Source organism: Limulus polyphemus, unplaced genomic scaffold, assembly GCF_000517525.1.
Source record: "Limulus polyphemus unplaced genomic scaffold, Limulus_polyphemus-2.1.2 Scaffold116, whole genome shotgun sequence".
Lineage (NCBI taxonomy): Eukaryota > Metazoa > Arthropoda > Merostomata > Xiphosura > Limulidae > Limulus > Limulus polyphemus.
In genome coordinates this window covers 956,893-969,797 of record NW_013665726.1, presented here as the reverse complement: position 1 = coordinate 969,797, position 12,905 = coordinate 956,893, and the positions used below count along the sequence as shown (strand labels likewise).

The 12,905-nt window shown below is 32.5% G+C and overlaps 1 protein-coding gene across 1 annotated transcript in view; it reads left to right on the top strand.

The window, feature by feature from the left end:
- Positions 1–12,905, top strand: part of LOC106472026 (protein arginine N-methyltransferase 1) — a 44,082-nt gene that overhangs the window by 7,246 nt on the left and 23,931 nt on the right. Inside the window, exons 2-3 of the mRNA XM_013932658.2 lie at positions 617–811; positions 11,146–11,301. Of these exons, the coding sequence (XP_013788112.1) occupies positions 617–811; positions 11,146–11,301 (351 nt within the window). The remainder of the gene's footprint in view (positions 1–616; positions 812–11,145; positions 11,302–12,905) is intronic.

The following is a 12,905-nucleotide window of genomic DNA, read 5'->3' as shown; positions in this document are numbered from 1 at the left end:
CCTTTCACCTATAGACCCATATCGAAAGGGTTAATGGCAATGAGACAAGTAATTTGAAAGTTATTTTAAAAATATATAAAAAAAAAAATATATATACATGTCCTACAAGAAAAGTAATGAAAGTATAATGACAAAACGTGACTGGGCATCTGGTGATTTGGCTACTCTTTCACAGACTTATCATAAATATTTCTATTTTCGTGATAAATAATGTTATGTTTCTTCATTTGTGTTGATCCAATCTTTTTCTAGTATACAGCCAGTACTGTGGCATATGTTAACATCTTGAGGAAAAGGTGATTTGAAAGGTACTTAAAAGTTATTGAGTCTTATGTTGTTCAGTTTACCACCATTGCTGATTCATTCATTATTTTGCTGAGAAAGGTGAAGCAAGTTGGAAGCTCATCTGCAAAATCAACAAATACATGTACATGCGTAATCAGGAATTCTACCTCATTGAGTGGTGTGTAAACTATTAACTTCTTCCAGTAGCATGAAACTTTTAAGAAGTTATTTATTTAATATGGTTGAAATTACAAAAGTCTTGAACCAGTTCATATATATATATTTATAATAGTGTGTTGTTTTAAGTTGGGTATTAATTAAATTTACTCAGGTATCAACCACAGAGGGAACTACAGAAAAAAAAATGGCATCAGAAGATTGTAATTCTACCCCAGAATTAATGAAATCTGGGAAATATTGTTGGAGGTGTCAGAAAGAAATGGATGGATTGTCTACATACAAACCAGAAGAAATGACTTCCAAGGATTATTATTTTGACTCCTATGCTCATTTTGGCATCCATGAGGTAGGAATTTTAGTTATCATGTATTTAGTGTCATATTATGGAATTTAACTCGGTATATTTAGGTTGGTTGAACTTTTATTTTTTGACTGAGCTTCGTGTGTTTTTGGAAGTTCCTGTGCACTTGTTTTCAGTCTGTCTTATTTTAATTTTGCTCAGAATTTAACACTTTATTTTGTGAAGAAGTTGTAGCCATCAAATTAAATGTCCCCCCTTCCTTCTCTTTTTTTGTAATTAAGCACAAAGCTGTGCTGTGCACACCATGAGTATGGAAACCCGATTTTTAGCATTGTAAATCTGCAGACATAAAGCTGAACCACTGGGGGCCCCAAGATTGTTTCATCGTGTTTTTCACCTTATAGACCCCTGATAATGTAATATTAACATCACTTTCTTGAAGGCTTCTATCATAGAAATGTTGTTGTAAAACAGTACCATCATTAGTAATATTAGTTTTACTTTAAGTGAAATGGGAAGAATTAAGGTTTGCTGTTATGGTTAATATATTAAGTAAATTCTCAATATTTTCTATGTTCCATTTATATTTATTATGGGACCAAAATATGTTTTGATCAACTTAGGGTTGTAGTTTTAAATTGATGAGCCATTCTAATAAAGCTTTGTACTAAAGTAGTAAACTAAAGTCTGCAACTTAAATTGTCTTATTTTAATGATCAAAAAATTTAGATGTTGAAATTTAAACTGATGAAAAAAAAAAAGACTTTAATTATTTAAAAAAATTTACATTAAATTTTTATCTAAATTATAGAGTTTTAAAATAGAATTCTTATCAAAATTAATTTTTTACTATCATGTTAGATGTTGTTTTAAATTTGGATAAGGTTAACACAGTACAGCTTAAAAGTCTCAGAGTGGAGTCCAGAGGTTGAGTACATCACATCAAAATTATGTTGGAGCCTCACCACACTCAGTCATGCTCTGTCAGAAGGCCATGTCTTGGCTTCAGCCCTGCAGCATAATGTTAGTTGCAAACGACTGCATTCTCAGGCTGTTATGTCCAAAGCACATTATTCCTCACAGCTTGACATTAATGATTGTTTGATTGCCCGGGACAAGATCAAATCTCTGTTTGGACAACTGAAAAATCATACTTGCTCAATCAAGAAAGTAAGTTCACCCTTTTGCTGCGATGTTTGGATATATCCAAACAAACATTTATACCTGGTGATGGCGATATTCAGATTTATTCCACATCTACCAAAAAAAGTTCCCTCTTCTGCGATGTATAGGAACATTCCTGCATCCTTGAAACATTCTCTGTGTTTGTGTGCATTATGCCATCTGTGTGCTGCAAAATGAAATATATTTTTGTATATAGTATTTTGAGTATTATATATTTTTCAAGAAACTTAGTTATTTGTAATTTACAATTTGTATGTAATTACCATATATGAAGACACTTTCTTTATATCTTTATTAAAATCTTTATATTTTGTAATGATTTTGACCTCTTATTGACGTAGTGATGCCAATAATTTGTCAATTATTGAAGAACACTTTTCATCCTATTTTCCTTATTTTTGTAAGTTAAATCAAAAAATTTCACTATCCATCCTAGTTTTCAAGGATAATTAATGTCAGATATAGAAAATACAATGCCTTTTTATGTTGCAAATTTAATAAAAAATAAAGGAAGTCAAATCGATGATTTTATTTTTTTGTTGACAAATTATCTTTTTTGAGGACCAGCCTGGAAATTAATTGTGCAGTGAAAGGGTTAAAGTGTTAAAGCAGTGAATGAAAAGAAATGTTTTTTTTAAATTGATTCTAATTGACATAAAATTCTGTTATGATATTTCTTTACTGCTTTTTGATTCAGCATTTTTTTCCCCTCTTTACATTTAGCAGCGCTATAAAAACCAACCAATTAGAACACGTCAAGATATTTTGATATAGTCAATCACACACGTTGAAACGTGACTGACTTATGGTTGTTCATTGCTATCTCCGCAATATTCTAAATAAAAACAAATTACAATGTTTTATCTATTATAATGTGAATTGGTAAAAAAATAAAATATTAAAGAATGGTTTTTGTTTTTCACGTACTTAAATCCAAATCTTGGTATTAGTGACATTTTTTTACATATAAGGGTTATATTACTATTGGGTAATGGTAAAGGTGGTGGTACTGAGCCTGATTTAGGTCTGGTTGCCTAGCAATTGTGCCAGAAAAACAAGTATTAAGATAAGGTTTCTTATTTGAATACATATGGGATGTGATGGCATCTCAGTTAACTCTTGCTAGGTTTTTCAAAGGAGTTTCTTCTGACACTAAGAAAGCTAACAAAAGGAAAAAGGATGATGAAAAAAAAAGGGAAAATAAATTTTTTGGACTCATGGGAAAAATGATTTTGATGGACTTGAAGATTCAGAGAATGGAATGATATGTACTTTTTGCTCTGAATTTAAAGAGATTGCTGGTGTAACATCATTTACAAGTGGTAATAAAACCTACAGAATAGACAGCATTAGGTCTCATTTTGCATCTCCCAAACACTTATTATGTGCTGAGGCTCATCAAAAACCCGTAAGTATACAGCAAATAAACATGTTTAAGGACCAAATGATCATGCATGAAGAAAGCTTGGAGAAAAAACAAAACTTTAATTTCCTATATGTTTAACATTACCTATTGTGTAATAAGTGGAGAGATGCCACTCACCCTATATCAGATACTTCTGAAATTGCAAATAAAAAATGGTACAGATTTAGCACATCTTAAGAGTTACCAATCTAACAAAGCCAGTGCAAGTTAAAAAAATAATTTCGTATGAGATGATCATTATCCTTTATCTGTTATACTATTTAGCATAACCAACATACAATAATTACTGAAACTGGGCAAGTAAATCTTAATGGTCAGTTGCCCGAAGGGACAAGTGGGATAAAAAGTTTCTCAGAGCCCATTTCAACAGTCCAGTCACATAAAAATCCATAGATACTGTGTTGAGTGACTTGAGCAATATATCTTTCTGAAATAGCATGAATATCTGTTTCATTCTCGGGATAAAAAGTTAATGTCAAGCCCTGCTTCTCCCTCAAACATTCCATAATCTGTCTAGAGTATGAGGAAAAAGGTTTTCCAGAACCCATTTCAACAATCTAGTCACATAAAAATCCATAGATATTGTGTCAAGTGATTTGAGCAATATATCTTTATGAGATAGCATGAATATATGTTTCATTCTCCAGCTGCTTTAAGTATGTGATAGTTCAATAATAGACCACATGGAAACACTTGTGTACCTGTGACTTGCATTGCTTTTCCAGATGGAGTTCCTTCTATATTATGCTGTATGTTAAGGACTGTAACCTGTGAGTGATCACATGAATGCAAAAAATTGCATACTGGGTGCAAAATAATCAATTTCATGGGAAAAAAACTTTCTGTCTGCATTCACAGGATGCATAAAAAGTGACATTCTTCAAACAACTATGAGAAACCATGAGGTACATGGTCATCTCCATTCAATATATTACAGCTGTAAACTGTGATGGTGTAACAGGTTAGTATCATTCCACCAATGTTACAGTGGTTGAAATGCTAATATTATACACTTCTTTTAATTCTTGAAAAACTCTTGAAGAATTAGATAAAAAAAATTTACATTTTAAAAATATAATAGGCCGAATACTAATGTCTCATGACAAGTATAATTATAATCATGCTTTGCCAGCTTGGAAAACATGTTCACACAATAACAATTGTTGTTGTAACAAATGGCTTATAAAAGTAGTGTTCAAACTACCACTGTTGTTTGTTGTGCCTCAGCCAGACTGAGTCCTCAATTGAACAGAACATGTGATTAGCAATGGATATGGCAAACATAGTGTGGTTGTAATACTATAGTAATAAACTCTTCTAATTCTTGAAAATCCCTAATGGACTAGATAAAGTTGTTGATGTTAAACAGTATAATAGGCCTAGTACTAATGTCTTATGACAAATATAATTATAATCATGCCTCATCAGCTTGGAAGAGGCATTCACATCATAAGAATTGCACAGTTTGTTGTGGATTGAATGAAGTAGTGCATTAATAGGACTAACTATTAAGTAAAAGGTACAGTACACAGTAAATTTTAATTTTTTTATTACTATGTGAAATTTGTATTACAATATCTTGGTACACATTTTCTCTCTCTCTCTGTTTATAAATATTTCGTGCAACAATTTAATAGGACTAACTATTAAGTAAAAAGTACAGTACACAGTAAATTTTAATGTTTTTATTACTATGTGAAATTTGTATTACAATATCTTGGTACACATTTTCTCTCTCTCTGTATATAAATATTTCGTGCAATAATTTAATTTATTTTTCTTTTCAACTTGTAAAGTTATTAAAAATTACTTCGTAGCTTTCACTGCTCTTTAGCTGTACTTCTTTTCACATTGTACACTTGTATTGTGTGTGTAATATGCATGTAAACTTTTGATGAGAAATATACTTTTGGAGTTATGTAGATACATTGTAAAGAGGGACTTGCAAGAATGAAACTTTTAAATTCATATCATGTTTGTAAGTTGGTCATCTGACAGGTCATTCTCTATTCTTGCCATTTAGGGAATGTCAGTCCAAGGATAGGGAAGATTGATAGTATTCTTTATACAGTGTTTGCTTATAGGCCTGTTTGTATTTTATCTTATGTGACTTTTTTGTACAGTCACTAAGTTTGCATCCTCTATCCCTCTCCCATATGATGTTGACCATTCTTTGATGCTCCTTAATGCATGTTCATGCTTGTTTAAAAATTGCTGTTCCAGCCATGTACTTGGGTAGTGTTGCTTGTGTGTGGACAAGTGAAGGACCTATATCATTCACAATTTCAAGTAAATGATGTGTTATATTCTTTGTGTTGTTGCTTAAGGCTACTGTGTAGCAGTGAATCAGTTTGTTTCATGTCTGAAAGTAATTAAGGGTGAATCCATATGTGGTTAGACCATCTCAAAGTCTGTAATAGTTGTTCACTATAATATTTTTAAACTGCTTGATAGTATGGTGATATATCTGTACAAAAGGAATACTATTCAATGTTCAAGCCAAGTCCCCTACTTCCAGTTTTGCCTTGTATATCTAAGTTCTTGTGTGTGATTGGGTATTTCAAACTGTACTAAAAGTGCTAACTTTTGCAGTGAAATTTGGTCTATTAGGTGAGCTGGGCTAAATCTGGCAGAAGTGTTTAAATTGAAATAAAAATTAAGATTATGTGTTGGAGAGGGCTCAGAATAGAACTACCAAGGTAATTCCAGATTGGGGATGGGGGCTATTTACATAATTAGGTTGAAACTTCTTGTGATGTTTTTGATGGAGAAAAGGGCTTGGAGGGTTATGATTGAGGTTTTTAAGATTGTTAGAAATTTGGAATCCATTAATTCGTATGAAATTTTCAAAAAATTTGCAGGCAGTAAAACTAGAGGACACAAGTTTAAGATGTGGAAACATAGACACGACTCCAGCTGAGGAAAGAGTAGTTAGTCTATGGAGTTATGGAATAACTGCCTTCAGGTATGGTATAAGCTGCAACACTGAAGAGCATAAGAAGAAATTAAGTATTTTGCAGACCAGGATTTGACATAAGGAAAAGTTTCTTTTTGTAGTTTGAATTAGGGTGATTTATATCCTAAGTGGGTAAATAACCAAGTGAAATGAAATGAGAGATATATATATGCAAACCATGGTGTCTCTTCGAGTGTTTGTCTGTCTCTTGTTTGAAAAGCTACACATGCAGGCAAAGCTCAACATTCACTTTTGAAATGACAGGAAAACAGGTATGAATAATGCTGTTGCCAAATTTTATTTCACAAGCAGAATGGTCTACACTAAATTGTTAGGAATTAATTACACTTATCATTCACATTTCAAAATGTGGCATAACTTAATAAATAAAAAATGTACATTTACAGAGGAAGTCGCGTGATGCTGGGAACATGCGTGCTGGAGTTTCTAGAATTATCGGGGAACCTCGTGAATGTCCGAGTGTTTGCTAGACGTCCTCTTTTTTGGTGTATAAGCTTGGTGAGAAAAAACCAGCGCAATTGTAGAGATAGATAGAGTGAAGAGATAGATACTTGAGTCAAGCGAACAGTAGGCACCGTAAGTAAAATGTGTGAATCGCTGTGAGTTATAGCATGTGTTATAAAGGTTGTTAAGTGTAAAGTGACTGTGGAAATTCTGTGTATTACAAAAAGTTTGTGTCGAGAAAGAATAAACTAGTTATAATCAAGAAGGGACTCGTATAGCTGAAGGTCCTCGGAAAGAAATTATACCGGAAATTATCAAACGAGTAGATACGTAACAGTATCACTGAAATGCTCAACAATTACATTTATTGGTGGGGAGAATAAGTAGCTCAGATCTCTGACTCTGAGTGAAACCAAGAGCGCAACACGGTTAACCTTTTTAAAGTCCAAGAAATGATTTAAATTGAAAGGTTAACTTATGCTTCTCCCATTACTGCAGACAGGTACTTTTGCTTGTGTTACATATTTACCAACATGTACTTGGAATGCATAGTACCACTGCCTAGTGGCAACTTTAGTATCCATGGCAGCCATTGTCAGTATTGTTTGCTCCCTCTCTTTGTATGCATATATAGCTTTTAGGTGCTAATTATTGAGTTATTACATTACCAGTTCCTTAAGAATTATCACAGATAAGAAGCAGAAGAAATGGTCACTTGCAGTTTAACTCACCATCTAGGTTATTTTCCATTTTGTTAACCACAAAATAAACACACACATTCAGAGTCTAAAGAAGAAATAGCAGACATAGTTTCACCTTCATAGCATAGCAATCAATTCAAGTAACTATGCTTTACAAACTAGTACTGCTCTATAATATTAGAAAACCCACTCAGTCAAATAAACAAGAATTAACTTGGATGAAGTGTAATAACATTTTTTTCAAGATGTATGCAGTCAGTATAAATTTTTGATATTGCACAACTCTAACCATAATTGAGGAAGACACTATGCATCTTGCACTGTAACATAACAGTGTTGTGACATTGAAGATTGCTTAGGAAGTTTTACAAGTAACTATCTACCAACATTCACCAAAAAATGTATTCTGATTGTTTGGAAAGAAAAGATAGAGATAATTGAATTACGGTAATGGTTACTTTTCATCTAAGTGCTCTGGATCAGTAGTTCTCAGACATTTCTGTTTTGAGCTGACCACAATGATATACACTATTTTGTCACTTCCTTTCCGTAACTAGCAACCTTTCTACTGGCATCTGAAAGGAGCCACAGTTCACAGATTTAGAATTGTTGCTTTAGGGTGTTGAACAATGTAAATACATTGCACCACCTTTCTCTAAATCCAATCATTCCAGTTGACAGCATGCCTAGAACTTTTGAAAAATTGTCCATGTTCTCCTACACTTGTCTATACACTGTGATGTTAACGTCTTTCACATCACCACCATTACTAAATGGTTTTTAGATGGGCGCTGCTAACAATTGTCTGGGTCCTCCTATACTTGTTTATACACTGTGACATTAATGTTTTTCACATGCACCATGACTGTAAAATAGTTTCTAGATGGGTACTTACTGCTACCATCTGTATTGCCATATGGCTGAAACAACACTAGTTTTTTGAGCGAGGGGCCCTCTTCTGCTTCCTAGTCAGGAAATTTGCACACCCTTACAAATACTGTCTACTCTGGGGTGTGCTTATTTAGCAAGAGAATGATCTGACAAATAAGGATGCAATTCATTGTCACATTCAAATCTAATTCAGCCACAGAATGCAGCCTCTGAGCCTTATAAATATGCCTTGCTGTATCGTGATGAAAAGGTGGTTTCTTCTCTTGACAGTATTGTGGCTCTTCTTGCTAGACTCTTTTACCATACATTTCTTTCTCCCTAGTGATGGGCATTTCCAATCAACACCTGGCTGGTCAGTGCATGCTTAGGTGTTCCAGCTAGTCTTATCATCATAACCCATCCTTGCTTTGCTGTTCTCCTGCTTCCAAAAGATAACCATTTCAGGTTGAGTTTATTACCTTTACTACCTCTTAAACTGTTGGTCCCATGGTCAAATTGAGAACAAATATAAAGAAAGAGTCCTCGATCCAGAAGAGAGTGTCTCTTAGTAATTGATACTCTCTCATACTGTGTCCTGATATCAATCATCACTTCTTTCTATCCACCATAAGTTCTTCATTATCTTGGTAATTAATTTTATGTAGTTAAGCTTTACAAACTTATCAGCAGACAAGGTTACCAGAAGTCATGTTTTTGCAGAATTCTGTGTTATATATGCAGGAATTTTTAATAAATTGCAGAAGAATAATGGCACTGTATTTATAAAATGTATATGTAACAAGACCTATTGGCTCAACTTACCAAGTATTTATGTATGGAAAACATTTTGCTGCTCGAAATGTCATCTTCGTATATATAAACTGGATTCTATAATCCATAGAAGTTTGCTAACAAGAAGCAACTTGGCCGCACCCCCAGCTTAGTGGTTAAAAATGGTTGTTGACTCAATAAAATCAGTGTTATTTGATTTCCTATTTGGTTTCAATCTTTGTAAGGTAAAGCTATGATAATTAAATCTTTTATATCAAAGCTTATGTTAACATTATTTTCAATTTGATGTATTTAGGTGGTTACTTTAGGTATATATGGTTGTCATTGATTAATACAAAGTACTATATTATTAAAGTGGAAGTCTCTTCTTCCATTTAAAAACTACTCAAAATTTGATTAGTGTTACCACATGAAGAAGTTAAACAGTGTTGTTTAAATAATAATACTGTATCTTCTGAATAGTCTTTTTAGTTTTATTCTTCTTTTCCTAATGATTTTCAAACTTTGTAAGATGAAGTTGTCATTATCCTAATTTGTCATCTTGTTTGACTCTAAACGTAGGCTACTTGAAAAATATCTGTAGGCTACTTGAAAAATATCAAAAATACTACGTTTTTAATTTGTCTAAATATGCATTTGCATAATACAGTGAAATCTTATTCAAATTGACAATCCAGCTGACATTACATGTATACAACTTTCACAATGGAAAATTTAATTAGTATTCATTATATTTGTGTTCCAAATCCAAACAGCTGTTTCTTATAACAAACATTAATTTACCTTGGATATATTATTTGGTAATCTGTACATGACTCCTCAAGATGGAAGTATGGATCCATCAACAACTTATGGATTCCTGTTATTGTAAACAGTATTGTTGTAACATGTGACCGATAAGTGAATAAATTTTTTCATTGTTTCTGGATGTTCAGTAATGTATGGACTTAATTTATAATATTAGAGATATCCATTATCCCATACACCACTATGTATGTGCTAGGTAGTAGGTGATGCATTACTGTTTGCATGTTAACTTTGTTAATCTGAAATAATATATTTGTTGTAAACCATTTTGATACAAGTGTATAAGAGTTAAGGTTCACAAAATGCAAACTTTTTGGAAGTATGTGTTTAAATAATGCAATATATTTTAAAGACCAGCTTGACCTCTGTTCATCTTGTGATGGCTCCAAAATTGTAACTTTATTGTGTTGCTGACAGTTAAGTATTTAGTACTGCACTTGAGACGTGTGAAGGAAATGCTTACAGAAGTGTTAAGTGGAAATGGACAGCAAAAGAAGGATTCATACTCTGTTTCACAACAAACAAAAAATCTTCATTCTGGCACAGATTGTTTTCTCTCTGTAGCTGTTGCAGCTGATTAAAAGATCGATGATTTTGCTCTACGAAGGACAGAAAGGATCATGAAAATATAACTCTTTCAAGTCAAATTAAAGCCCTTGTGCAGTATCTTACAATCCTTGTTCATTCTCAAGCTTCGAGCTTATGTATGTTTATGTACCACATCTACACTTCAGTACAATCCAATTGATACAGAAGCATGCTCAGGCACATACAAACTTTTGATTCATGCAAATTCACGACAACCATAATACTGTTAGTAAATATGTTAACTGAGATTTCTTAATATTGCTTGTTTATTTTAGGTGTGAAAGCGTAAACTTTGACAGTTTTCAAGTGTTACAGGCCAAAATAAATTGTATAGAACATAAAATATTAACAAAGCTTAAACAACTCTGCCAGATACAATAAACATCCTGTTAGGTATCAAATATATGTTGAGTGTATAAGTCTGAAGAGCAGTCTTCAACAAGAATATTGATGTTATCTAAGTCAGTAATATTTATTAAATGACTGTGTAAAGAAGTTGCAAGTGGTTTGTGAAGACTAGGTTTCATCTTGCTACCTCCTTACATCTCGAACAGAATTTTATATTTGAAACAATTATTTCATCTTCTAGGAGATGTTAAAAGATGAAGTGCGTACTCTAACCTATAGAAATGCCATGTATCACAACAAGCATCTGTTCCGAGGAAAGGTGGTTTTGGACATTGGGAGTGGAACTGGTATTCTTTGCATGTTTGCTGCAAAGGCAGGAGCTGCTAAGGTTATTGGGGTAAGTATAGTTGAATACATTGAATTTCTTAGGTTGTGAGGTAGTGGGGTTGCTTGCTGTTTTTATTATAAAGCTAAAAATTCATAATATTTTAGAAACTACTCTGTGGATAAAAGTTTTGAGAATTTGTTAAACAAGATTTGCATACTGTACTCTCAGAAATTCTTTTAATTTCGAGTAGAACTGGTTGATTAGTGGAATTTGCTAATTGATTAATCATTGGGTTCATTAATAAATTACATTCGACCTTTAGATTATTCTCACATGAGACTAATCCTCCTAATTTGGAATTATTTTGGTTTGTTTGAGAAATAAATTTTGGAACCACCCCTCATTTAATCTGTTATAAATCTTCAGGTACAACAATTTAGTATTAAGTTACTTTGTTTAATCATGTGTTGAACATGAAAATGTATCATACATGCAACATAATACACAACCTGTAAGAAGCTGAAAATATAATCATTACTATTCTGTGGTTTGTCTATAAAGAGTTTTATCTGAATCTGAACTCTACTCAAACTACAAAATTCTAGTTTTGAAAATAAACATTACTGATATTGATTATAAATCTGAAAAACTTTGAACATAACAGTGATCAGTGAAATTGCTAGTATGTACAGGTTAACACAAGTATATTGAGGCTATTAAGCATGTAGTTACTTTAGGTGTGTCTGTATAAAGGGTCTATAAACTTAACAACAGGTGCCACTTGTTAAAGGTAGAGGAGAAGAATATTCCAGTGCGAAGTGAGCCAAATATTTATTTTAAATCCATAAAATCTCAATTCAGAGCCTATTTTGATGAGTCATTATACAAAATTATCAAGTTAAGAAAACCTAAATTAATTGAAAATAATGAGAAATCCTAATGGCAATATTTATATTACTCGGATAATCAGATTCACTAATTTTGATTAGTTGATTATTTGTGACATTAATTGATTTAAAAGTAATTTCAATTAATTAGTAAAGTTATGTGATACGATTCACTATATTCAATGCTCTTTGGTAATATATTATGTGGATTAATCAAGTTAATCTTATTATTTGTTTGAGGTAGTTTATTTTAATAAATGAATTTTAGTTTTCAATCTAACTAACTAGAACTGGGTGATTGTGGGTATTGCTAATCAGTTAATTGACAGCCTTATTAATCAATTACATTTGAGTAATCAGTTATTCCAAACAATAGTATATAAAAGTTGATAGCAAGGTGCTTCCAGTTAGTTTCACTTGCTCTAGTGAGCAGTTCAAAAAAAAAGGAGAAAAAAACTTGGTGTTGTGTGCTGCTAGCCAGTTGGATTCCCTTTAATTAGCAGTTCAAGAAAAATAAATAATGTTACCAGCAGGTGTTGGCAGTGGGTGCTACTTGCCTTTATCCAGTCAGCGGTTCAGATAGCCCTACTAACTTTGCCATAAAGATAGGGTTAGCAAATCTGGTGGCTTTAGGATTGATTGATTGTTGACATAATAAAGAACAGTAGTCAGAAATGGTAATTTTGATTAAGCAACTTAATTGAAGTTTTGATTACCGTATTTTTTGGAATATAAAACACAACCTTATTTTGAAGACAAAGTTTTGGGGAAAAAAGCTACAGTTGC